The sequence below is a fragment of the Geotrypetes seraphini genome, chromosome 16 (assembly GCF_902459505.1).
Source record: "Geotrypetes seraphini chromosome 16, aGeoSer1.1, whole genome shotgun sequence".
NCBI classification, from domain to species: domain Eukaryota; kingdom Metazoa; phylum Chordata; class Amphibia; order Gymnophiona; family Dermophiidae; genus Geotrypetes; species Geotrypetes seraphini.
Window position 1 is genome coordinate 10,045,683 of NC_047099.1, and position 27,936 is coordinate 10,073,618.

At 42.7% G+C, this 27,936-nt stretch overlaps 1 protein-coding gene across 1 annotated transcript; it reads left to right on the top strand.

Annotated features, from left to right (window-relative positions):
* The first annotated feature begins 1,219 nt into the window (after positions 1 to 1,219).
* On the top strand, positions 1,220 to 27,793 carry LOC117350726 (Fc receptor-like protein 5). Its single transcript, XM_033925258.1, has 10 exons — positions 1,220 to 1,302; positions 8,517 to 8,560; positions 11,638 to 11,673; positions 12,485 to 12,778; positions 15,906 to 16,199; positions 17,695 to 17,985; positions 18,406 to 18,714; positions 21,485 to 21,592; positions 23,570 to 23,607; positions 27,087 to 27,793. The coding sequence occupies exons 2-10, from the start codon at positions 8,530 to 8,532 to the stop codon at positions 27,153 to 27,155; spliced, it is 1,470 nt and encodes a 489-aa protein (XP_033781149.1). The 5' UTR covers positions 1,220 to 1,302; positions 8,517 to 8,529; the 3' UTR covers positions 27,156 to 27,793.
* Positions 27,794 to 27,936: the final 143 nt, after the last annotated feature.

Consider the following 27,936-nt stretch of genomic DNA (forward strand, 5'->3'; position numbering starts at 1 on the left):
CTAATAAGTTCTACTTTCAAGCCACTCCCTGTAAGTCCCTTGAAAAATCCCCGGGGACAGCTGTAGTTATCTCTCACCTTCATGGAATACTGGTTGTGATGTCACAAATGAGATCATAAGTACACAGAGAACATGAACCAATCAGCTCCTGCTCCGCACATGGCAGGTGACGACTCCTGGAATACTGGTTGTGATGTTCTTCTTTCCTTTTTTACAATTGTATTTCCTCCCTTTTCACCTTTCGTTTCATGTAAGTCTAGTCTAGTCTGTATAATATTAAGTACGCCATTTAATTTATTTTCTTTTTTTTTACAATATTTGTATTGTTATTGGTGATTTTTTTTTATTTTCTTATGAACCCCTACATTTTAAATTGTTAATTCGCTTAGAAACTTGATAAGCGACTGTATTAAATTGTAATGAAAACTTGAAACTTGAGAACATGAACCAATCAGTTTCTGCTCTGGCTCTTCCCAGGAAGCTGTCAGAGGGACAGGAGATCCCAGTCCGACAGGAAACTGCTCAGTTCAGGCTGGGTGATGGTTTCCTGTCTGTTTTTTGGGCCACTGCAATCTCCCTCATGCCACATCTCTGGATCTGATAAACCAACTGTCAATATCGCTCTAGTTTTGGGTCCAATTCACTGTCTGCTAGAAGTGTGAGAACCAACAATTTTTATGTTGTTTCGCTTCATGTGTCATGTATGGAACTTTTATTTTATTCTTTTCATTTTGGAGCTAATGTGATCAACATTTCAGCCTGTTTCTCAATAGCATGAGCTATTCCTCAATATGACTGCTCCAAGTTGGATAGAAAAAAAATTAATGCTATATCATAATAGCAAACATACAAACAAATAAATCAGTGTATTATAAAGCAATAATATAAATCCAGAGGTAAAGAAAATGGATGAAGCTACAAATGATAAGCATTAGAGCAATGTACAAGAATTAAAAACATGTAAAGTTAGACTAAAAGGATTAACATAAAACCAGCAGAAAAAGTAGAACAAAATAATTTGATCTCAGAAGCCTTATTAAAGATCCACGCCTGGGTTATTTTTCTGAACCAATACAGTCTTAATCCTGGGCGGAGAATTCCATAATTTTGGGTGTGTTATAGTGAAGGTCTTAGGTTTGTCCTTGCCCCTGCCGGCCAGTCCCTTTGCCTCTCTGTAGAGCCCCTCCCTTCCTATTCCCTCCCTTAGCAGAAGAGCAAAGGCGACCATCTCAGTCTATCCAGACCACTCGACACCTCAGAGGAGACATGTTCTTACAATTACCAGGAGACCTGCCACCAGAGGTAAGACACCGGTACTTTCCTTTCACGCCATTAGCAAATTCTTTTCTATATTAAGTTATTCAGAGTAATTAGAAAAGTCTCTGGAGCTGGGAGAAGTAGAGAAATTTCAAAGGGTTTCTCCAGTATCTGGCAACCCTTGCTCATTAGAATAAATCCTGGTTTTAAACTCCCTCTATCCTCCATTGCATTTTGAGACTTCTGGTCCTGTTTGGGTGGGTTTGGGGATAACTCTGATTCAGCCTGACACTGATGCCCTTCAACCTAATATTAGACAGCTAAACTGAAGCTCGAGGTATTTCTTTCAGGAGCTGAGGAGGGCACCCAGGCAGCTGTGACATCATACCAGGTATAATTCCTTGAGGAATATGCTTTATAGACAAAAACACATCCTGCACTTTGAAGTCCAGTTTCTCCCTGCAGTATCCCAGGCGGTAGTTACCAAAATGCTCCACATCATTCTCTTCTTGGTTGGGCTGAGAACTTTTCAGCGGCCCCTCGTACACCAAAACATGGAAGAGACAGTCCCTACTCAAAAGAGCTTACAGTCTAATTATGACAGACAAACTGGACACAGTGCTTGGGGGGGGATTACAGAGTGAATTAATTTACTTACATTTATAAACCGCCTACCACTTAGCAATGTACAAAATTTTTTACATACATGCTAAGCCAATTAGGGGTGCTTAGCAGGTGGGTTGGGGTTAGGAATTGAAAGAAGTGGGCTTTGAGGCTTGATTTGAATACTACCAGAGACAAATCTTGACATACTGAGTCAGGCAGTTTGTTCCAGCAAAGTACTCACCTCCAAGGAGTTCTCTTTGGTATAATAATAGTTATTCTTTATAACACTATTGGACTGTACAGAGGTGATAAATACTCATTGTTACATAGAAACATAGAAATATGATGGTTCTTTCACCTGCATTGTGAGGTCATAGAGCTTTATGGTTATAGAGACATAGAAACATAGCAGCAGTTAAAGGCCAAATAGCCCATCCAGTCTGCCCATCCGCAGCTTCTACTCTCTCTTCCTCTTCCTATAGGCTAAAGCTCTATTCACCTGCATTGTGAGGTCATAGAGCTCTATGGTTATTGAAACATAGAAACGTGACAGTAGATAAAGGCCAAATGGCCCATCCAGTTTGCCCATCCGTAGCATTCACTATCTCCTCCTCTCCCTATAGGCTAAGGCTCTTTACATCTGCATTGTGAGGTCAGAGAGCTTTATGGTTATAGAAACAGAGAAACCTGATTGCAGATAAAGACCTGCACAGGCCATCAAGCTGCTTCGAGAGACCCAGACTGCAGCCATTAAGTTCGCTCTTCAACCTCATATATGCATTTTAGAAAAAGCCTTAAAAGCATCTCTTTTCTCAAAATAACAATCCTAATTTAAAATAACTCTCCTTGTTACTAAAAATCCTTCAATTCTTTTATTCCCTATATTACAAATTTTATTTGCTATCTCCTTGTCAACCGCTTAGAACTGTAAGGCTTATAAATAACTGTTATAAATAATTGTTCGGTGGAGTTGTACATGCCACTCCGTGACTTGTCCAAGGTCATAAGACATTCTTGTATCACAGGGTACACTGACAAATCCGCAAACGACAATAGCGCTCCGACAAATGCATGCACAGACAAGTGCGCGCAGGACAATTGTGGCCCATCAAGGATATCTGGAAGGCCCTCAGGCCCCGTCCCTTGGGAGGGGCTTTAGGCACCTCAAGCCCCTCCCAAGGGACGGGACCTGAGGAGTCTCGGCAAATCAGGGCCCTCCTTATATACCTTAGCCTAACACTAGATAGGAAGGGAATCTTTTAAGTGTAGTGGGGGGCGTCCTCCCACCCCCCTTCAAAAAAGTATCCTGTCGGGGAAGACCTCTGTGTGCGCATTTGTTATGCACGCAAATGGCAGGGCGCAATTGTCAGCGTGCGTTTGTCCTGCGTGCATTTGATGGGTCATGGTGTCACAGACAATATTTGAAGCCCTGCTTCCCTGGGTCTCAGCCATCACTCTTTTTCTCCACTGGAAAAACTAGTGGGCCTTAGCCTGCCCCGTTAAGGATACCTGCCCAACAAGCCCGGGCTGCTCAGAGAATTCTACCAGCCTATGTTCCGGACAGGCCTCTTGCCTAGTTACATTTTGTTCCTGCTCTTTTTCCTGAGCTGGTCGCATTTCGACAAACTTTCATCTTGGCTTTCCTCCACTTTGCTCTCTGTTGTGTCCTTTCCTGTTTTGACTTAAAGCTGAGGAGGGGGTGGCAGGAACTGAGAGGTGGGGAGGAATGAAACAATGTCTCTGCACAGCATGAGCCCTAATCCCCACCCTACCTCACAGCCTCAGCTCCAGTGCTGATGCTGGAATCCGGCACGAGCCCTCCTCCCCAGGCTGCCAGCCAGAAGTCATGCCTTACGTGACGAGAAAAATCTGGCCATACTTAGGAATCCCTGGAGACGAGAAGGAGCAGTCGGCCTTTGTATCTCTGCAAAACAAGAGGAAGCTGCAGAGAGGCCTTCAAAGACCAGAAATATAAACAGGGACTAAGGTTTGTTCTGTCCTCTGTGTAGTGTGACCAAAGCACAACATCCTCTGAATATGGCCGCTTCAGAAAGTATACTCCCCTCGGATGAATAACACATGCATTGAAATAAGTTTTTCCTAATTCATCAATTTCACTCGGAGAATAGTTAAGCTCTGGAACGCGTTGCCAGAGAATGTGGTATGAACGGTACTGTAGCTGGTTTTAAAAAAGGTTTGGACAAGTTCCTGGAGGAAAAGTCCATGATCTGTTATTGAGAAAGACACGGGGGAAGCCACTGTTTGCCCTGTATCAGTAGCATGGAATATTGCTACTCCTTGGGTTTTTTGCCAGGTACTACTGACCTGGATTGGCCATTGTGAGAACGAGCTATTGGGCTTGATGGACCATTGGTCTGACCCGGTAAGGCTATTCTTATGTTAACACACCACACTGCACACCTTTCAGGTGGGAAATGTTTTGCTATGGGAACAAAGAAATCAACAGCTGGATATGTGATTCCCTCTCCCAAGACCATACATGGTGAAAGCACATCTGGCAGCTATTAACAGCTTTGAGTCTCCATCGACTTTGCACACCAGGGGATGTTAACCCAAGACCCGGTTAAGCTCTGTCAGATCCCTCAGGAAGTCATGGTGGACAGGGCCTTTGAATCTTGCCAAAGATTTTCAAAGGGATTGTGGCAGAACCACCTAAGGACATCTACCACCAGATTCTGTATACAATGCCCAGATTTGGGTGCCCTCCTGAGATGCGTGCACTTCTCGGTGGCCAATCCAGGTCACTGCTACCTGGCAAAACCCCAAATAGTAGCAGAATTCCATGCCACCGATCCAGGGTAAGGAGTGGCTTCTCCCATGTCTTTCAAGAAAGGTTTCTACCTTTAGTTCCCCCTCCCTTTGTTATTCTTTCCCTTGAGTGTTTTCTTTTTTCCTATCAATTGTAGTTCTAACCCTTCTTCCCTTTTGTTCCTGTTCGTCAATGTCTTTAAAAAAAATGTCATTTCCCCTGGTTTGTCTTTGTTTAAATTGTATTTTAATTGGTGCATTGTTTTGGCGTTTTTCTACACCGCCTAGAAAGCTTGATTGGGCGGTATAAGAAATTTTAAATAAACTTGAAACTTTCTCAATAACAGGCTATGGACTTTTCCTCCAGGAACTTATCCAAACCTTTCTTAAAACCAGCCACGCTATCCACTCTTACCACATCCTCTGGCAACGCGTTCCAGAGCTTAACTATTCTCTGAGTGAAAAAATAAATCCTCCTATTGGGTTTAAAAGTATTTCCCATAACCTCATTGAGGGTCCCCTAGTCTTTGTAATTTTTGATGGAGTAAAAAAATTGATCTACTTGTACCCGTTCTACTCCATTCAGGATTTTATAGACTTCAATCATCTCTCTCCTCAACCATCTCTTTTCCAAGCTGAAGAGCCTTAACCTCTTTAGTCTTTCCTCATTCTAGAGGAGTTCCATACCCATTATCATCTTGGTTGCTCTTCTTTAAACTTTTTCTAGTTCTGCTATATCTTTTTTGAGATAAGGCAACCAGAATTGAATGCAATACTCAAGGTGAGGTCACACCATAGTGCGATACAGAGGCATTATAACATTCTTAGTCCTGTTAACCATCACTTTTTTAATAATTCCTTGCATCTTATTTGCTTTTTTTTGCCGCCGTCACATATTGTTTCAGTGTATTGTCTACAATGACACCCAGATTTTTTTTGGGATGCTGGCCCCCATACGCAAGTAAGGCTAGACTCAAATAGGTCACTGGTCTTTGACCTAAGGGCCGCCGCGCGAGCGGACTGCTGGGCACGATGGACTACTGGTCTGACCTAGCAGCGGTAAATATTATGTTCTTATGGGTCCTAGCATCTGGCAGCTATGATTTGGGTTATTCTTCCTAATGTGCATCACTTTGCATTTGTTCACATTAAATTTCATCTGCCATTTCGATGCCCAGTCTTCCAATTTCCTAAGGTCTGTCTGCAATTTTTCACAATTTTGAACAACTTCGAACAGTTTAGTGACATCTGCAAATTTAATCACCTCACTCGTCGTTCCCATTTCCAGATCGTTTATAAATAAGTTAAATAGCACCGGTCCCAGTACAGATCCCCGTGGCACTCCACTGTTTACTCTCCTCCATTGATAAAAATGACCATTTAACTCTATCCTCTGTTTTCTATCCGATAACCAATTCCTAATCCACAACTGAACTTTGCCACCCATCCCATGACTCTTTCATTCTCAGGAGCTTCTCATGAGGAACTTCGTCAAATGCTTTCTGAAAACCTAGATCAACTGGCTCATCTTTATCCACATGTTTATTCACACCTTCAAAGAAGTCCAGCAGATTGGTGAGGCAAGACCTCACTCAGCTGAACCCATGCTGACTCTGTCCCATTAAATCATGTCTGTCTACGTGTTCCACAATTTTATTTTTTATAATTGTTTTCACTACTTTGCCTGTCACTGAAGTGAGGCTTACCGGTCTGTAATTTCCTGGATCTCCCCTGGAACCTTTTTTAAAAATCACTGCATGCGTAAATTCCATAGCGTGCAATCCACAAGGGGTGTGGCCATGAGAAGGGCATTCCGAATATTTGCATGCAGTGTTATAGAATAATGGGTCAGCACGCCCAACAAAGGAGCCAGGATTAGGGTTACCAGATTTTGCATCTGGTAAAGGTGAACACGTGGCCCCTCCCCATTCCGCCCCTAGGTCCATCCCATTCCGCCTCCCAACCCCAGCCCCATGCAAACCCCGTCTCTTTGGGCTGAGTCTGCCTGAATACTCCTCCCAAAAGAGGACATGTCTGGTCAAATCCGGACATCTGGTATCCTTAGCCAGGATGCACACCAGGTTTCAGCAAGCGTAAGTCTTGTGCCCAGAGTTAGGCATGAAACTTGGCACACTAAGTCCAGTTCTGTAAAAGAGTGCATGCAATTTATAAATTTGTACTTGGCAATTATTTTTTCCCAGTACTGAATTTTCAGCACCCTTTATAGAATCTGGCCCCTACCTCTTTGTTGCTTAGCCATGCCACTGTAGCTTTGGCTGGGAGCTTTGCATCACTGTCTTGCTGAGAGGCGAAATTCTGTCCCTCCTCAAGGATGCTTCTGGGTTGAATGCTTTTTCACCCCAACCTTCATTGTCCCAAGTATCGCAGTCCCTGTCAATGAGAAGCATGCCCGGAACATGATGTTGGCACCACCATACTTCACAGCAGGGATGTTGGGCTCTGGGCTGGGCTGCATTTGTATGTAATCATCGTATTTTGCATTCAGGACAGGATGTTCTGTTTTAGTTTCATCAGACCACAAAATGTTTTGCCACCTGGCTGCAAAATCTCCCAAGTATTTCATTGCACGTTTCAAACAGGATTCAAGCTGGGCTTTCTTAACATAGTAAATGATTTTTATTTTTTTTTAAAAACCCTTCACAATGCACCTAGTTGCCCAACAAAGTGGAATAATGTACTCAGACTTGAGTAATGGCTTCCTTCCTGCCTCCCCACCACAGAGGCCAGATTTGTGGACTGCTTGCAACATTGTTGCCACGTGACACTTTGACAACGGAAGCATGGAGCTTTTTCACTTTGCCTTTGGCTGCCCTCCTGATTAGTCTCCTTGCTCTGGCATCCAGGAGGGTCCCGAACCAGAATTATTCCCTGTGGACCACAGCCTCTAGCGCCCCACCCAGACCACTGTGCCACAGCAGGATGGGGAATGAAATATGTGCACCCATCTCCCTTGTGCTCTGTGCGCACAAGTTTGCAGCGGCAGGTTGACCTAGTCTGAGCCGTGCTTTACACCTCTCCACTTTTTGATAATCATCCTGACCCTGTTCTGAGGGTGATTCAAGGCTGTTGATGTGCTTTTACATCCATCCTCTCTTCTTGTGCCTTTTTCATTACTTTGTCCTCGAGTTCTTATGTCTTGATGCTGCTCATTGTTGAGTTCTTGCTTTACAATGCAGAAAGAATGAATAGGATCCACAGAATTTATCTTGCCAGCATGTGAATCAGTTTGAAATGTTAGTTCTATCTTTATAGAAGTGTGTCTGTGTGTCTTGTGTGTGTCTGTGTGTGTCTGTGTCTGTGTGTGTCTGTGTGTGTGTATCTGTGTCTCTGTCTGTCTCTGTCTGTCTGTGTGTCCGTCTGTCTTTGTATGTCTGTGTGTCTGTGTCTGTGTGTGTGTCTGTCTGTGTCTGTCTGTCTGTCTGTCTGTGTGTGTGTGTCTGTCTGTGTGTATGTATCTGTGTCTGTCTTTCTGTGTCTGTGTCTATGTGTGTCTGTGTCTGTGTGTGTGTCTGTCTGTCTGTCTGTGTGTGTCTGTGTGTGTGTATCTGTGTCTGTCTTTCTGTGTCTGTGTCTATGTGTGTCTGTGTGTGTCTGTCTGTGTCTCTGTCTGTCTGTCTGTGTGTCTATATCTTTGTGTGTCTGTGTGTCCTGGGCTACCTCCTCCCTGAAATTTCACACTTCAAAGTAGCCATGAATCTCCTCTTAAGAGGCATCTTCTTCTTTTTTTTATTAACCAAATATAGACTTTAGTAGTTTTTTGTTTTTTTTTTATATAGAAGCAGTGGTTTACTAGTTATAAGATATGGCTTGTGAAACATTGCTTCCACTGCTCGACAATTTAAGATTTCTTCTCTCTGGAACAGGCTTTTTCTCGTGATGCTGCCTTCAATATCCACCCTGGTCTTAGGTGAGTTTTATTGCTATGAAATTTTTTTTCCCCTTGCACAAAATGAACATGTAGCCGACTCAGACTTTGAGCCTTTGAAAAGCCCAACAGAAGGTCAACTCTGTCACAAGTTTACACAAAATTCACGAGCTGGCGTGTTGGTTTGATGTCAACACTTGTAACAAAGTCGCAAGCTCAATTTTCAACTGTTTTATATGTAAATTACTTGTCTTGTTAACTGTTGTACAATGGATAACATTTGTTAATAATGCAATTCAAAATTGTAAATGATAGATGAAAATGTATTTATTTATTTAAAATATTTATCATTCGCTTGGTTCCAAAGCGGCTCACAACGAACATACGAGCATAATATAAAGGACATAAGTTATCCATAATGATATGAATCACAGAAATGGTCAAAAACCTTAAATAAAAGAAGGAGGTATATTTCACAAAATAATACTTTAGAAAAGCTTGTGCAAAGAAATGAGTTTTCAGTAGTTTTCTGAACTGTTGAATTCAACAATATGTGGAACAACTTGCTCAACTCCTCGTAATGTTCGCCCAAAAAAAAAAAGAAACAAGTATGTATCAGAAACAAACACAAAAGATATATTAAATAGTGGAGATTGAACCTGACAATGTGTTCCATAAATCAGGGTCCACAATGCAAAAACAAGATTCCATCGTCTTCGCGTATCTCACCTCTTCCCTTTTACATGTATCCAAAACCAAATTTTTTCAGACCTTAATGATCTATTCGGCTTATACAGTGCCAGACACTTCCACAGATAGATCCCCTGTTGGACAAACATAGGAGCCAGCTCTGTTCGTGGGATGCCAGGGGGTGCCGAGCACCCCTAATATTGAAGAAGTCCTTCATCGTGTGCAAGGAAGGGTAATTTGTATTATCTTTGGCACCCCAAATCTTTTAGAAATTTTGGCGCCTATCAGACTTTACGTGTAGGCAGGGTTAGAGGTGTGACTTCAAGACAGACAATTACTGATGGAGGTGGGATAAGGGGGGACGGACCTAGTGTTCAATGACTGTACAAATGGGAGGGGTCAAAGTTGTGGCCTCACAATAGAAAACCACTTTTGTAAGAAAGTGACAGGGTGGCATTTTAGTCATTGATTGACTGATCTATTTAAAGGATTTGATATATGTTCATGTTTATTCAAATTGGCATCCCACAACTTACAACAAATCAATGTGGCTTACAAAACGCAATGGAAGCTTGGAAAACAAACAGGAGAAACCGCCTCCACACAAGTGAAGAGCAGGAAACAACAACGAAGGGGACCAATTGGTGCTCATTCCCTTTTATTTGATTTTGATTTTATTTCTTATATACCGCTATACCGTGAGGTTCAAAGCAGTTTACAATGAAGATAGATTAAAGATACATTAAAATAAAATAAATAAAAAAGGTACTTTGGATTTCCCTAGCTGTCCCGAAGGCTCACAATCTAGCTAAAGTACCTGAGAAAACAATAAATAAAAATAAAATAAATGACAATAAGATCTGGTGTTAGAAGTTCATAAAGACGATATGCCAAGGAGCGAAAGCTGGTATGCTCCTTGAGCCCTGACGTATGCAGCCAAGCCAACACACAATATTTCAGCCATGAGGTTTCCCAGGAAGTAGTAATGAGTGCCAAAATACAGGCTAGTCATTTAGATCAGAGTCAATGCAATGCTAAAATGCAGGCATGTCATTTGGATCCGATGACCTCTGCAACAGCCATATAACCGCCACTATCATCTTGGTGCATCAGCTGCATTGTGTTAGACTAGACACGATTAAAATCCAACTAAACCCTCATTAAAAATAAAATAAATAAATTAGCCACTTCTACTCAGCTTTCCACCTCCTCCCTGAAATTTCGGTTCATTTCATGAAAATGTGCATCCAAAATGCTTTGAAAAAATACCACACACACACACGGCCGTGGCCCTTTAATATCATCAGTAGGCCCAGATTTCTGATAGGAACAGTGAAAGGCCAGTGGCGCTTAGTGCCACCAAAGGCTGAAAGTGGGCGTGATTAGGGGCAGTGCCAGACTTCGGCGGCACTATGCACTGCTGGCCGCGATTCAGGAAAGACCCTGGGCCCCGTCTTGCTCGGGGTGGCGGCACCGCTCCTCTCTGCCCCCTCCCTTTCCCACTCCTCTCCCTGCTGCGTGCACGCCCCTTCCCTCCTCCCGTACCTTTTTAACTTCGGCGTGAGCAGCCACCAACTTGCTGCCTGCGTCAGCTTTGACGCTCTTTCTGCCGTCACTTCCAGGACCCAGGCCTAGGAAGTGATGTCAGAGAAAGCGCCGAAGCCGATGCGGGCAGCAAGTTGGTGGCTGCTCGTGCCGAAGTTAAAAAAGGATGGGGAAGGGGCACGCAAGAGCGGCAGGGGCGGCAAAGAGAGCAGGGGAGGGGTGCCACTGCCCCAGGCACCGCCCACCCTCGCAACACCAGCGGGTGCAGATCCTGGAGGCTTTTCAAAATGCCGTATTTGAAAAGCCGTCCGGACCCCCAGACATGTTCTCAAAAGGAAGACATGTCCTGGGAAATCCGGATGTCTGGTAAACCTAGTTAAGCACTTCAGCCCCTATTATCTAAACGGTGTCTTAACTTAGGCGCCCTACCACCCCTAAGTTAAGTCTAAAACACGGTTTAAAGTGATACTTAAAAGAAATTTCAAAGCGCCTAAAAACACTGTGCCAGAACTGCGCCTCTGGAAGTGCCTACCAGTACCTAACCGGTGGCTAACGCTGCCTAGGCCTTGAAAACCCTGGTCTACATATCCAGTGCCTACCTTTACCGGAAGCGCAGTTCTCTAAACATGCAATCGGCAGCCGCCAATTAACAGGCCATTTAGAGAATCTGGGCCTTAGTGCTCATGTTTTTCATGTCCAAATTTGGACACCATTTACTGAATTTAGCTCTAAAAATCCAACCGAGACATGTTTATTTCAATACTTTCTGTCCAGTATTTCAGCATCCAGTCCAACTCCCCACTCGGGCGCCAAATCTTATAAACACAGGTTGCTTTAGCTGTGCATTTTGTCCTTAAAAGTTGACCTTTCTTCCTTTCTTGCAGTGTCCTTGAATGGGTGTCTTGCTCTTGCAGTGAAAGGTCAGTCTTTAGAACTTGAGGTGGGAAGGGTGATCCATTTTTAACCATTCCCTCTATTGGGCACAGCACTTGTGATCTCATGAATCAGTGAGAAGGCTGTCAGCCAATCAGATTTGATGCTCTTGAACTACTTTGGAGACAGCCATGTTTGCTGCCACAAACCACCTTTCAAAAGACCCAGATTTCCCCCAAAATATTACGCCTGCACATGAAAACAAGGCAAGACTTTTAAACAAAAATAGAGAATCATTAACACTGGGTCATCAGGGACAGGTCAAGAGTTGCCCTAATATTGCTTCTCTCCCAATGCATGCAGGGACTTGTAGTTCCATTGATACTTAGATAAACAGGTCCTATAAATGAAACAGGGATAAATCTAGGGCTGACTGGGACCAGTTGGTGACCCAACTTTTAGTCACTCTCTATTAATGGGATAGAGAGTAGATCTGAGAGTAAGAAGATAAGCTTATGAAGTACTTTTTAAAGTTTTATATGTTTGCTCTATTTGGCATTTTTATATATTGTTTATTGTTTTTAATGATGTTCACCACTTTGGGCAGGTCTAATTTGGTAGCTGTAAATGTGATTTATAAGTGATTAATACAGAGCAGCTGATAAAAAACAGTATGGTCCATCTAGTCTGCCCAGTAAGGTGAATAGAGTTGTACATGCCACTCCAAGCAGGTTACACCCCTCTATGCTCTTGTTTGGATATATCACCTCTTTCCACAACCCCCTTCACCCCACTTCCACCCCTACTCCCTGTTTCTAATAAACATTGTTGTTCTTCCTTCCTGCCTAATCCCTTTAGATCTCCCAGCTGCTCCGTCCCTCTCCTTCACCGCTGGCTACGTCGTGTACATGACAGGGGAGCCAGCCACGCTGCGCTGCAGTGTTTCCAGGACCCAGACAGTGCTGGGTTACCAATTCCACAAAGATGGGGGAAAGGTCACTGAAGGACATCTCACCCCTTCTCAGGGCATCTACTCCATCACCAGCGTTAATAAGGGAACAGCAGGGTCTTACTCCTGCACATACTGGACATTGGATGCAGGGGAGACTGTCCTTTCCAGGGAAAGTCAAGCCATTGTTCTCTATGTGATAGGTAAGAACAAGCTCTGGCCCAAACAGCCCATGGTGATGCCTCTGATAGCATAAACAGTTCTTCTGCAGTACCTAATATAAAGACTACGAAAGACTGAACATAAATCTGCTTTTCAGGACTCTTTTTACGAACGTTCAACACTCAGGTTAACTTACATAATTTGCCTATGCTGGAAACCCGACATGTTTGTGGCCCTCGAGGCCCAGAATTCACCATTCTGCCACAGAAACATCATTCATACAAGGAACCCCCACAGGATATGCATGAATTATACATTACATACTAAATAAGTATTTTCTGTAAACTGTGTTAATTCTCATGTGCTCATAAAACTTTCAATCACAGGCCAATCATGCGGTAAGACGTCCTTTACCAGTGGTGCAACCAATATTTTAATCACAGCACAAGGCTTCACTATAATTTTAAAGAAGAGAAGTTTAACACTCATCCTGGAGCTAAGAAACCCCGGCCTCAACACGAGTCGTGTTTCAAAATATAGCTACTTTAGGAAGCCAAGCAAAGCATGGAATTTTGAATGTTCACAGTAACCTGTGAAATGCAAAAGTGAAAAAAAAGTGAACCAACCACAGTTTATAATGCTTTTAGATGCTTTGTAAATTATTATTCTTAAAATGACCCTTTGAATGATACCTCTCTCTCTTTGACGTTCTGGTCTTGAAAAGTGTGAAAAAGACGCCCCGCGAAACCGACACCAAAACGAGATTCTTAAAGGGCCGGAAGCGGAGACATCACACAATAGATGGCACAAAACCGGGAGATTTAAAGCAGTGCAAAACATAATGGAAAAGATAAATCATATAAAGATCCTTCCAGTGAAGCATTATAAACTGTGGTTGGTCGCTATGTATTCAATGCACGGACCGTCTTTATTCAAAGTCTTTACAAATTGTTTTATCAGGCCAAGCTTTATATGTAATGGTGGCAGTATGATTCTATCCCGTGCTACCAAAGGTTCATTGATTACATTTTGTCCTCCAACCACTATATATTCCCTCGGAGGCCAATCTTTTTTTGCCCAGTGCTCATGTTTGGCTCTACTATCCCAAAGGCATAAAAAGCAAGGATACCAATCTAAGAAACTAGAGCTGATGCGGTCTATCCAATCCAATTTTCTGAATCAATGCCCCAAATAAGCCCAGGAACAGGTCAAAAACCGAAGGCACCAATAATTTTTTTTGTTGTTGTCGACCCACCAGTTTTATTTTATTTTTCTTTCCAGCTTATGATTTATCTTTAATCTTATCTATTGTTTTGCCTTTTGTCTTTGTTTTGTTCTATTTCTATCATTTAAATTTCTCCAGAATTCTACTGTTCAACGGCTCCCCCTTCTGCTTCTATTCCTTTCTCTCCTCTCTTCTACCTCCCAAAGTATTTAGATCAATGCTGTCTTGTTAAAATGTTTATTTTATTTTTATTTTTCCTCTAACTCTACTTTTCACTTCTCTATTACCCTCCAGGTACTTTAGTTAGATTGTGAGCCTTCGGGACAGTAAGGGAATTTTTCAAGTACCTTTCTTATTTCTAATCTTAATGTATATTTTCTGTAAACCGCTTAGAACCTAACGGATGTAGCGGTATATAAGAAATAAATTACATTACATTACATTACCTGTGTAATCTATCTAAGATAAGAAGATGTGGCTTATACCATAAGATACAGAAGGGCTTATTAGCACATTATAAAGCATTTTACACTTGAGGTGCTATCTTTTACAGAGATTACAATCCCTTTCCCACTCTGGCTCGATTCACTAACCTTCCTCCAGACCTCGTCCGCACCCGATCCAATCTGCGCATGCAAATGAGTAAAAAGGCATGTAAATTTCTTAACGCGTCGATTCATGAAACCATTTCGTCCAAACCGACTGGCCTTTCCTGTCCAAAAAGGTTACGACTGCTGAGGACCAGTCGTTTACATCCTCGCTGACTATGTCTGCCTAGCAACTGACGCGTGCATGTTAAGAACCCCATAAAAAATATATATCTACCCCTCCAAAAATCCAAAATATATCTAAACTTTCATGTACATAAGTGTTAGAAATAATTTTTTTATTTTTTTGGAATGCGCATAGCGAGCGCGGGAGTGAATCTTGAATTTGTAATGCGCATGGCGAGAAAATCACGGATTAACCCCATGCTCTCCTTGCGCATTGTACATTTCAAATATCAATGCCAAATAACAAAATAATCCCAAATCAAATAAAATTTAATTGGGCCAGCTACCCCTTCCCCCTTCCTTCCAGCTGGATTGTCAAAATTTTCAAAAAGCTAAGGTCACAGCTTGTACAGCTTGCAATAGTACTTCAGAAAAATAACGTTTGGTAAGAAGACTTCTTTATATTGCCTTTTTTACGACAACAATGCTTTGCGGTAGGCGCATTCGGAGCCCGCTAATGACGTCCGCGATTAAACCACACCTCATTTCTACGCAGTGAAGTCCTAAAGAGCTAGCGCATGCGTTATGAGCTTCAAAACCAACAAGGATGCAGTGCGCACGTGCGTCGATCGGTGTTTCAACGCTAATAGCGGCGTGTTTACGATTGGATCATTTGCATGGACAAGCTTTACTGAATCGATCGCCTACAATGACTCGGAAACGGATAGGACACGAAGCAGACAAGAGGACATAGACTGAAGCTGAGGGGGGACAGGTCCAGGACGAATATCAGGAAGTTCTGTTTCACGCAGCGAGTGGTGGACACCTGGAATGCTCTCCCAGAGGAAGTAATTTCAGAATCCACAGTCCTAGGATTTAAGGGTAAACTAGATGCACATCTCCTTAAGAGTGGCATAGAGTGATACGGGTAAGGGTAAATTAGATGCACATCTCCCTTGAGAAGCATACGGTGATATGGGGACTAAAACTATGCCAGGGTACACCTGGCGGGGCCCTCCGCGTGTGCGGATCACCGGACTTGATGGACCCAGGGTCTGATCTGGAGATGGCAATTCTTATGTTCTTATGTTCAGATAGATTTCGGGACTTTAGTGAATCCTGCCCAAAGCTTAATATCTTATTGTGTAATACTTGTAAGTTATTTTTTTTTATCTTGTTAACTCTTTCTCTGTCTCTCATCATCCATCTTTGTCCACCCCCTTTTCCCAGACCACCTCCCTACTCCTGTTCTTTCCCTTGAGCCACCCAGCTCCATCTATATCTCTGGGGAGCCTGTCACCCTGCGCTGTGTGCACGCTAAAGTGGACAGTATCACTGAATACCACTTCTTCAAGGACGGGGCAGATGCACTGAGGGAAGGGAGGAGCCCCTCTGACTCCACATACAGGATCAGAAAAGCCACAGGCTCAATGGAAGGATGGTATTCTTGCCTTTACAGGAGCGAGACACGGGGACGGGCAATAAGATCCATGGAAAGCCCCCGGCAATTCTTCTCAGTCACAGGTAACGCAGTTTCTTGATCATATGTTTCTTTAGCTATAAATGACAATATTATGATTAAGACTTAGCCAAAAGGAAAGATTTATAAACTATATAGAGCTTTACCTCATGCAAAATTGTCATTTCTTTAATAAGGCATTAACTATTTTTTTCTGAGGCCCTCCAAGTACCTACAGATCCAACATGTGGCCCTGCAAAGGGTTTGAGTTTGAGACCACTGTGCTAGGGCTACCAGAGTTTTACTCTAAAAAAAAAAAAAAAGAGGACATGTGACCCTTCCCCATTCCACCCACAGATCTGCCTCGTTCCATCCCTCAATCCTGGCCTCTCACAAACCTCATCTCTTTGGAGCCGCATCTACAGGACATTTGCACAAGTGTGGATGTGACACGATGACATCACGTACATGCATATGACATCACCATGTCGCTTCCATGCATGCGCAGATGCCCTCCAAACAAGGCCCCGATCTCAACGCTTTTCAAAAGCTGAACAAAGTGCCGGGTTTTGAAAAGCCATTCAGAAACCTGGACAGTCCTCTAAAAAGAGGACATGTCCAGCTATATCTGGACACCTGGTAACCCTAGATTATACTGATATTATTTTTGTTAGCAAATTTATGACTCGTCCAGACACCATTGAGTCAGAGTGAGTTACAATAAACATTCGTGCAAGATAATAGCCTAAGACTGACTATCATGTATACCAGTGGTTCCTGAACCTCTCCTGAGGGACCCCCAGCCAGTCGGGTTTTCAAGATATCCCTAATGAATATGCAAGCGGAGGTGACAGTCATGAAAATCTGTCTCAAGCATATTCATTAGAGATATCTTGAAAACTTGACTAGCTGGGGGTCCCCCAGGACAGGTTTAAGAACCACTGTTCTTGTTGCATAGTTTTCCATATAACTTCTCTCTACCCATAGCCATCAAGTGTTTGCCAAGCAGAACTTTTAAGATTCAGACCTGGAAATGTATAACTGTGTATATTCCGGGGCCATGAGTTAGGTGATAGAGAGATGCAATAAATAAAAGGCCTAAAGCCTTTCTTGAAGAAATGGGCCTAAAGCCTTTTTCCAAGAACGAGGCCTAAATCTTTTCTCCTGGAACCAGGCCTAAAACATCTTGTCCTGGAACCAGGCATAAAACATTTATCAAGGAACCAGGCCTAAAGTCACTTTCAAGAAGCCAGATCCCTCTAGAGTTCTAGTGTCACACAGAGAGAACTTAGTCTAACATATTATAGGGTTACCATATGGCTCCAGAAAAAAAGAGGACGGATTAAGATATCCGGGTTTTACTTCCATTGAAAACAATGGAAGTAAAACTCAGATGTCTCAATCAGTCCTCCTTTTTCTGGAGCCATATGGTAACCCTAAACATATCACTCTCAGTTTGATCATAATTCTGAGTCACAAAGTTTAAAAAAACAAAAATAAGCCAACCCAAAAGTAGCTGAGAATCAATCTGGATTCCATTTTTGTCGCCCTGTGTTACAGCTCAGCCACCAGCCCCTTCCATCGCTCTTCACCCAGAGTATCCTGTCTACATTACAGAGGAGCCTGTGACTTTGAGCTGTGCATCACCTGGTCTTGCCACAGTCACTGGGTACAGGTTTTATAAGGATGGGAGAGAAGTAACAGAGAGGTCAAGCTTCTCTCAGAGGAACTATTTCATCTCTGGGGTCACCAGTTCGACTGCAGGAACATATAGCTGCATTTACTGGATATCTGAGAGAGGGCGGGATGTTCCTGCACTGCCAAGCACTCTAGTGACAGTTGTTGTCATAGGTATATTTGAAATGTACTGTTTGTTTCTGTCTTTATCTATCTCTTCTTTGCCTCCATACCGCTCCCTCTCTCTGTGTATACTTGTGTGAATAAAGTGTTTAGCAATTTCAGGTTGTAAATCCACAGTTAGACATAATGGATATGAAATTAAATACTTTCACTTAACTTTTATTCCTCTTGAACTAGAGAGTAGAAATTAGAAGGAAAAATGATTAGGAGCAAAGGAACAGACAAACTTAAATTATTTCAGCACACAGAGAATGAGCTGTGTGGAAGTTTCAGTCATGGTGTCAGGGGTGGGATACCAAACCTGGGATGAATGATAGAGTTCCTTTTGTGGCTATCAACAGTGTTATTCCAAAGACATCACACTCCAAGCACTGAAATGTGTGTTTCTGATTTTAAACTCCTTTACTCTAGAACCTCTGCATCCACCAGTGTTTTTCCTGACCCCATCTAATGGGCGCATTGAAGATGGTGACAACCTGATCCTCACCTGCTCAATTCTACCAAACTTTAAAAAAATCATCATGCTCTTCACCAGGAATGGTGAAGTCATCCGTCACGATCAGTCACTGAATAGGACAGAAAGCAATGTTAGGTTTTCTTTCCGGGTCTCGAAAGGAAATGCTTCTCACGAGGGAAACTACTCCTGCTATTACATAGCAGACATCCATGGTAGAATGCTAACCTCCCCTCAAAGTAACTCCCAGCAAGTTACTGTGGAAGGTAAGTGGGGATATTGGGAGGAGGAAGGGAGCTTCTACTACCATCTACTGCTTAACACACTCTGGGAAGGGGAAAGGAAACAAATGGTACCCCTCCAAAGGTGAAACCACTAATGTGATAGAACTTACACTCATTCCTTTGCTAATTATGACTAAATTATTAATTTGACTAAATTAATAATTGCTAATTATTGCTAAATAGACTCAGATGTTAAATCTAGAAATTACTACTACTGCTACTATTTATCACTTATATAGAGCTGAAAGGCATACGCAGCACTGTATATTTTAACATTTGATAGACGGTCCCTGCTCAGAAGAGCTTACAATCTAACTTAGACAGGCAGACATAACATATAGTGTTGGTGGATGCAGGACCCAAGGTGAAAGGAGTTAGGAGTTGAAAACAAGTCTCAAAGAGGTGGGCTTCTAACTGGGCCTTGAACACTGCCATAAACGGAGCCCACCGTAGGGATTCAGGCAGCTTGTTCCAAGCATATGGCACAGCAGGGTAGAAGGGATGGTGTCTGGAATTGGCAGAAGAGAAGGGCACAGATAGGAGGGACATACCAGCTGAGCAGGGGAGGAACATAGGGGGAGATAAGTGAAGAGAGATAGTGAGGGGCAGCCGAGTGAATGCATTTGTAGGTCAGTAAGAGGAGTCTGAATTGTATTCGGAAATGGATGGGAAGCCAATGAAGTGACTTTAAGAGAGGGACAACATGAGTATAGCAGTTCTCATGCAATATGAATCATGCAGCTGAATTCAGGATGGATTGGAGGGGAGCGAAATGACTAGCGGAAGGCATGAGTTGCAGTAGTCAAGGTGATAAGGGCATGGATAAGGGTTTTGGTAGCGTGCTCAGAGAGGAAGGGTCGGATTTTGGTAATATTATTGAGGAAGAAGCATCAGGGTCATCTATCGTTTAACATTTATTAAAAATTTGATATATCGCTTAATTCGTGATAATAAAATAATCAAATAGAAAGGCATATCATAAAATGATTGATAAGCAGCAATTACTCCTAAGAAAACAATAGGCAGATGCCACTCATCATCTGTGATTCCTCTGCTCTTCAGTGCTGTCCGCAGAAGAGAATTGGACCCTTTAGTAGGATTGCCAGATTTTGCAATCGGAAAATCCAGACCCCTAGAGCCGCGTGCCCCTTGCCTTCCCTATACCTTTTTTACTTCCCTGGCTTGAGGTTGCTGCCCACGTCAGCATCAGTGCTTTCTCTGATGTCACTTCCGGGACCCATATCTAGGAATTGATGTCATAGGGCGAGCCTATACCGACATGGGCATGCTGCTTATGCTGGAGAACTGAAAAAGTTACAGGAAAAGGGGAGGGGGCACATGCACGGTGGGGGAGCACTGCTCACCCTTACTATGCCACCACTAGGAAGACTTGTGTATTAGACCAATCTTAAGGATGCTCTGTTAACTTTATTGAAGTAACTGATGGTGTCTGAATTTTGTAAGCTGCCTAGATTTTAGGCAGATTATAAATGTTTTAAATAAATAAATAATGTTTCAGTAGTCATACCAAGAGTATCACTTCTCCCTCCGTATTTGCGGTTTCAGGAATCATGGTTTTGATTATTCATGGTTTTTAGCTTGCTGGCTCTTCCCCAAAATTACCTCAGCTTGCATAGAGAAATCGCTGATTCCCAGCACTTTCTTCACCGTGTTTTGCCTCTCCTTCAGGAACAGGCCAGGTCTTCCACCATGTTATTCGCGGTTTCACCATATTCACAATGGTTTTTAATAGAAAACAGTGAATAACATATGAAAAAGTTATTTGCGGCTTTTCTGTATTCGCGGGTCTGTTAATATCCTATCTCAGCAAATACGGAGCAGAGTACATAGAAATGTAGCGTGATCACACAGCCAGCTTGTGTTACATTCAGATACTTAAGGTGTGGACAATGAGTCCAGAGAGAGTTTATCTCTAATCTCACCTATTAAAATGGCTGTCAGGTTTAGATACCTGTAATCCAATGGTCTCAAACCCACGGCCCAGAGGCCACATGCAACCCACCAGGTACTATTTTGAGGCCCTCGATATGTTTATCATAATCATAAAAGTAAAATTAAACAGTTTCTTGATCATATGTCTTTTTAGCTATAAATTGCATTATTACTAAAACTTGGCCAAAAGGAAAGTTTTATAAACTATAAAGAGTTTTACCTCATGCAAAATTGTCATTTCTTTAACAAGACATTAACTATTTTTTTCTGAGGCCTTCCAAATAGCTACAAATCCAAAATGTGGCCCTGCAAAGGGTTTGAGTTTGAGACCACTAATGTAACCCTACCTAGTTTTACTTGTATGACTGACTTTAGGCCATTCCTCTAACTCCACCCACTTTTATGGCTGTACAATTTTATGCTCATAGCTGTAACTCCACCCACTTTTATGAGGCACCTTTAGGCCACACCCCTAACTTTTCCTGCTTTCAGCAGTAACAATGCTTAATCTACTGCTTGAACTATACTCTACACTTTTAACAATAATAATAATAATGTTTGTTTTATAAATGATAATAAATACATCCATGTGTGTGTGTTATTGCTATTATTGATTTATAAACTTAATTCAATCCCCCTCTATCTACACAGTTGTTTAGAGGAAAAGGGGGAGAGTAGGATTGGCCAACACACTATGATGCCCCCACAATGCCAGACACTTATATAGAGAAGTACAGAGGGACATGTTCTTTATGGTGGTTGTAAGCTCTCACCAACAGGTACCATATTTTTCTTGCAGCTCGGAAGCTCCTCTGGCTAATGCTTATTGGGCTTGCAGCCAGCCTGGGTTTGATCCTTACTGTCTTCCTGGTTATAATTCTCTGCCAGATGCTGTGTGCCAGGAAAGGTACGGACTGAGAGGTGCCACTAGTTTCTGCTGGGTGCTGAGAATGGGCAGAACCATTTTCTAAGGCCTGGGGGAATCAGGCTCTGATTATATTTGGACATGGGGTCTAACTGTGGGCATTTTGCATCAAGGATCTTAAATGTAACTAAGGGCTGGATTCTATAAGCAGCTACTTACTTGGTAGGTGCATAGCAAAACAGAACCTACCACATGTCAATCAAAGTTAGGTACTACGGGCCTGATTCTAAAAATGGCATCCAATTGTAGGCAGTGGTAGGCATCCTACCATCAACTAATAGACCAATCAGGATGCACGTTTTAAAAAAAAAAGTTGATGGGGGCGAAGGACACCTATAATGAAGGCCTTGCTTGCATGCTGTCACCATTTGTCACCAGACCGGGCCTTGCCCAAGCAGGTATGGCTGAGAGAGCCCAGAACACACGGCGCTGACCGAGTGGCTAGTCAGTTCCCACTGGAGTGGTAGATCAAGTAATGAAAATACCTGGATTGATTCAAACTTAAAAGTATTTTATTCCCTCAGGAACTCCAATTTTCAGAAAACCCCCATAATAACATACATGATTCAAAAGGGAAACATGGCTTTCAAAAATATATTCCAAAATGGCCTCCCTAGGGCCTGTGTCCCTTCTGGTCCACTCAAACTTCTTACATCAGGGGATGCTTCAACCCCAGCACTGTATTCAGCTGATTCAAATATGCTTTCACACAGTTTCTAGTCAAAATTATTACTGGCAGTGTCAGACTGGATCTAGCCTCTGAGCTCTTCTGACAGCAGAGCTCAGGGCAGAAGAGACCGTCTTCCACGGCGACCGTTGGTTGTGGTCCCTCTCCAAACTGCCACAGCCTAGAAAAACTCAGGTTTTTAAAAGGAACTTGCAAAAACCTTCATATGGCATTAAGGTTCTAGAGCAGTGGTTCCCAACCCTGTCCTGGAAGACCACCAGGCCAATCAGGTTTTCAGGATAGCCCTAATGAATATGCATGGAGCAGATTTGCATGCCTGTCACTTCCATTATATGCAAATCTCTCTCATGCATATTCACTAGGGCTAGCCTGAAAACCCGACTGGCCTGGTGGTCCTCCAGGACATGGTTGGGAACCACTGTTCTAGAGTAAACTTCCCAAACTTGAGTTTACTGGGGCAGCCAGCCCCCTTTACTTCTTTAGCAAACTAGCAAACCGTTTCAACTTCTAAGTTTGCTATTTGGCAAAATCCCAGCATAACCTCAGTTCAAACACAATCAGTTTCTCTGTCACATAGGTCAGTTTCAGTATTTCCCACACTAAAGTCCATGATTTCTTCAGGGTCTAAATACTCTTCATTCTCAGAAGTTCACTCCTAAACTCTTCCAACATTTAAAAATCAATAAGATTAGATCTGATCTGTGTATTCTGTTGAGGTATGCTGCTTTGGGTCCTAGGAACTGGTCTTCCTTCAATACCCTGCTTCTTCTCCAGCTTGAGTTGGTTTAGCGGCTGCCTTCCTTCTGAGTACTGCTGCTGGCCTTTATAAGCCTCAGGATAATGAGCTGCAGGTGTTGCTTGTTTCTGGCTAAAGGGAAGGTTCTTGGTGTTGCCATGAACTGGGTCTCCCATGAATGTTGTGAGTTGCTTTGTAAACATTTCCCCTAGGTACACTATTCCCTACACTACTAGTTCCACCTGCACGTTGTTCCCTCTTTCTTAATTCAGGTGAAAACAAATAGGAATTTTCCTGCTGAAGAGCCTTAACCATTTTAGTCTTTCTTCATACGAGAGGAGTTCCATCCCCTATATCTTTCTTGAGATCAAGACATGAAAAGCAGGAGGCTGCTATTTGTAAGACATGCCCTAGATTCCCATTTTAATCAGGATTTCCTGTATTTTTGACACTTCTGTAACATTCAGGGTAGGAGAAATTATGTCATCAAATATCCGCTTATTTTAATCCCTTTTTCTCCTCTTCTCCATCCCAGGTTCAAAGACTGAGAAGCCCTCCTCACCCTTAAATGAGGTAAAGGACAACTTCTGGGCACCTCAGGGATATCACAAATGGATGTCGGAATGAGGCTTATTATTCAAATAATCAGCCCTTTGCTTCAGGGTTCCAGAGTCCCTACCCCTGAGAGTTTACCATGCTTATGGCTGCAGAGAGAAGGATGAAGAAAGCTGAGAATCGTATTGGATTTTCTGAGAAAGCCACAGCGAGATATTCTATAACTTGGCTCCATGACTGGGTGCCATGATGGGCCATATTTAGGGGGAAATCCATCAAGTAGCATTAGGGCCTTTGCGCAGGCATTAGGGTCTTAACGTGTGTTAAGTGAATTAGCAAGCACTAAATGCTAAGAAGCCCACAGGCATAAAATTGGCTTCTTAGCATGTAGTGTGTATTAAGGCCCTGATGCCCGTGCGAATGTCCTAATGCTGCTTGATGAATTCCTCCTTAGCCCCAGTTCAGGGTGTGCCTATGCCAATGGTTCCCAAAGCTGCCCTGAGGTAACCCCCAGTCTGTCAGGATTTCAGGATATCCACAAGGAATATTCATGAGAGAGATCTGCATACAGTGGAAGAGGTGCATGCAAATTTCTTTCATGAATATTCCTTGTGGATACCTGCATTAGAACATAAGACCGATGGTTCATCTAGCCCAGAATCCTGCTTCAAAAAGTGGCTCTTAGGCATTGGTGGAATGAGGCGTTATGACATCACAATCTCAGCTCTGGAATGTTGCTACTCTTTGTGGGGTTTTGCCAAGTACTTGGGACCTGGGTTGGCCACTGTTGGATACAGGATACTGGGTTTGATGGATCTTTGGTCTCTTCCAATATGGCAACTCTTATGAAGTATGAGTGGCCCTTATATTAGGGCAGGAATTCTCAATGCAGTCCTGAAACACAACAAGCCAGTCTGGTTTCCAAGATATCCTCAATGAATATGTACCACAAGCTTAATGCTGACAACATTGAATGAATATTCTCTAACTAGTGCAATCTTTTTCATGTATTACTACTGCATCTATGTACTGAAAAATAACCTCAATAATATAATCTTCCAATAGGGCTCTTTATTGAATTTTCTTAAATAATATTACATCATGAATCCATCTTGTAAAAAATAGAAAAATTGCAAGCATTCAAAAATTCTTCACCCTCTTTTCTTGAACCAATTAGGCTAAAGTTCTAAAATAAGAAGAACATAAGAAGTTGCCTCCACTGGGTCAGACCAGAGGTCCATCCCGCCCAGCGGTCTGCTCCCGCGGTGGCTCACCAGGTCCTTTGACCTGTGAAGTGATTTGACCATTTTTATATCCTACCTCTGCTTCTATCTGTACCCCTCAATCCCTTTATCCTTTAGGAACCTATCCAAACCTTCCTTGAACCCCTGTACTGTGGTCTGGCCTATCTTTCAGCCCATCCACAATATACAAATGTACTGCATTGCAGTTCACCTATTTCCGCTAAACCAAGCCCTTCTGTCCTCTCCAGGAACCAAATGCTACCGCAAGAGGCAAAAGTCCCAAATAACACAATTGCAGATGCAAATAAATCAGCTTCCAAAGTGCAGTTAGTGAACTGCTGTAACTTAGGTTAAACTCTGTCGATTCAATTTCAATTGATTGATCAATGAATATGCACCAGATAAATTTGCATGCCCTGCCTTCATTGTATGCAAATCTATCTCATGTATATTCCTTGTGGGTCTCCTGAAAACATGACTGGTTGTGAATGTCTCAGGGATTGGGTTGGGAACTCCTGCACAGGGGTCACTGAGAGGAAGGTCTCTTAAAGCAGTGGTTCCCAACCCTGTCCTGGAGGAACACCAGGCCAATTGGGTTTTCAGGCTAGCCCTAATGAATATGCATGAAGCAAATTTGCATGCCTATCACTTCCATCCTATGCAAATCTCTTTCATGCATATTCATTAGGGCTAGCCTGAAAACCCGATTGGCCTGGTGTTCCTCCAGGACAGGGTTGGGAACCACTGTCTTAAAGTACCTTCTGAACTCTTATATTTTGTATCAGATTCTTGAAACACTTTTCCAGGCTTGTTTTGGGTTTAAGGCAAGAGCTGCAACAAAAGGATACTAAAATGTGGGTGTGGTAAAAATGAAACCCAATAAATGATCTGAAATCTCTCCTGATATGTGTCACAGACAACAGGAAAACCAAATCCATATACGTTTTCAAGAAACCTTTAAGGGATACAGCTTAGAGAATGACACGGGGACAAATTTGTCCCTGTCCCCCGCAGGAACTCAATTTCCCTGTCCCGTCCCTGCGAGTTTTGTCACTGTCTCTGTCCCTGCCCCATTCCTGTAAGCTCTGCCTAAACCACACAAGCCTCGAATACTTATGATTTTAAAGTTTTTGAGGCTTGTGCAGATGAGGACGGAGTTGGCAGGAATGGGGCAGGGGCAGGGACAGGAAAATGAGTTCCCGTGGGGATGGGGGGAAAAATTTGGCCCCGTGCCACTCTCTCCAAGATGAAAATGCTGGAACCTTCCTCAGTTCTCACCCGCAGTTTTGACTATTCTCACTTTTAAACATGCACAACAGGTTACAGAGCTAATGAAAGTGTTGCGGATTGTTTTAATTATTTTAGGTATTTCTGGAAATTCCAGTAGCTTTCCTTTATTGCCACTGAAACTATAAGACAAAGCCACGTCAGTCAAGCTCATGAGCCTGTACACGTACTTGTTTTTACCTAAACCTTTGATTTTTCATCCTGTCATGATGGTGGAAAATTACAATTTAATAAACCCAGATAGTTTACAAAAAAAATTATTAGGAAAAGAACTCAAAATTCTCTGCAGGGAGCTGAAGGGTATTCCCAGGGTCCCAGGCTACAATCCAGACACTAATCTAAACATATTAGGTTTTAACCTTACCTTAAATACCTTAATTGATTTTTCTGGAATCTGGAACATATTTGACGCATAGTTTCAGCCAAATCCCATTTTTTCAAGAACCTCTCCTAAAAAAAACACGCTGGACTCACTCCATTAGCTACAGCCACCTTTTTGTGGTTTATATGTTCAGCTCTGGGGGTGCCAGTGGGTACTGAGGTCCCCCCATTATTGAGCAAACTCCATTTCTGGCCGGAAAAGGGTCATTTACATAGAAACATAGAAACATAGAAGATGAGGGCAGAAAAGGGCTACAGCCCATCAAGTCTGCCCACTCTGCTTACCCACCCCCTGTCTATGCCCTAATGACCCAATTTCCTTATCTTGACCCTCGTAGGGATTCCACATGGGTATCCCATTTGTGTTGAGTTTGGCACTCCCACTCATTTTGAAATGTTGGCTTTTATGCTCACAAGTGAGTGGCATTGAAGAAAAGACCCCGAAGCTTGGACTGCTGCATAGTAACATCTGGAAATTCTCAGAAATGATACACAGAAATGTGCTTGCAGATGTGCAACTGTTTTGTTTGTCTCTCTGTGTTCATATTTCATATATATGGTATTTCTTTCTCTTTCCTATGACAGGATGGGGAGATAGCCTACACAGCCCTCACTGTGTCCACTCTGACCTCAACTCGATCCGCCCCTATCTAGAATATTTTATTCGACCTCCCGAACTGTAGCGTCTACAAACATGCCTTCAATTTTAATGCGTTTGCTGCTGTAAGGTGCTTCCATGCGCCTCTGGGCTCTGTGACGTACCCGCTCAGAGCTGTTCAGTTTTATCGGTTCCATGGTGCATGTTTCACTTGGGTACTGCTGAGCAAAAATGGAAGAGTAAGCACAGGATGTGTTCTATGTTGGTGTAGTAGGGGCTTATTCTGGTGAGGAAGGTACCCATGATGCCTAGGTATGTCTCTCTTTTGAGGAGTCTGGTTCTGTTTTACAGGATCATGTGTTTTTTTGTTAGAGTGATAATGGAAAAGGAATATATGTTGATCTCAGCCAATTAGTTGCTGCATCAGTGCAGAGATCAGGAATCAGGATGACTATGTCATGAAAGTAACTCCGCTGCCTCCTTTGACCAGCTATGGACACCAGCTTCAGAAAGAACACATCCTAAGCTTTGTAAGCTGCTGCCATCATGCAGAAGATATCTGTTATTTTATGTATGGGAGAGTGTGTGGGTATGTGTGTGTCACTCTCTCTTGCTCACACACAAAGTTTATAGGTGTCTTCATTATAAACCATGAAATGTGATTGATGAAGCAATAAAATTGTTTATTTCATGGAGAAAAGTCTCAGAGGGATTCATTTATCAAGGGGAGTTCAGAAACACCACTTTTTCATCCATGTATAGGATGGTTCACTGCCCTATGTCAACCCAGAAAGGCTACAGGAATTCAGCTCGGTTTTACCTCCTTGTCCTTCCCCC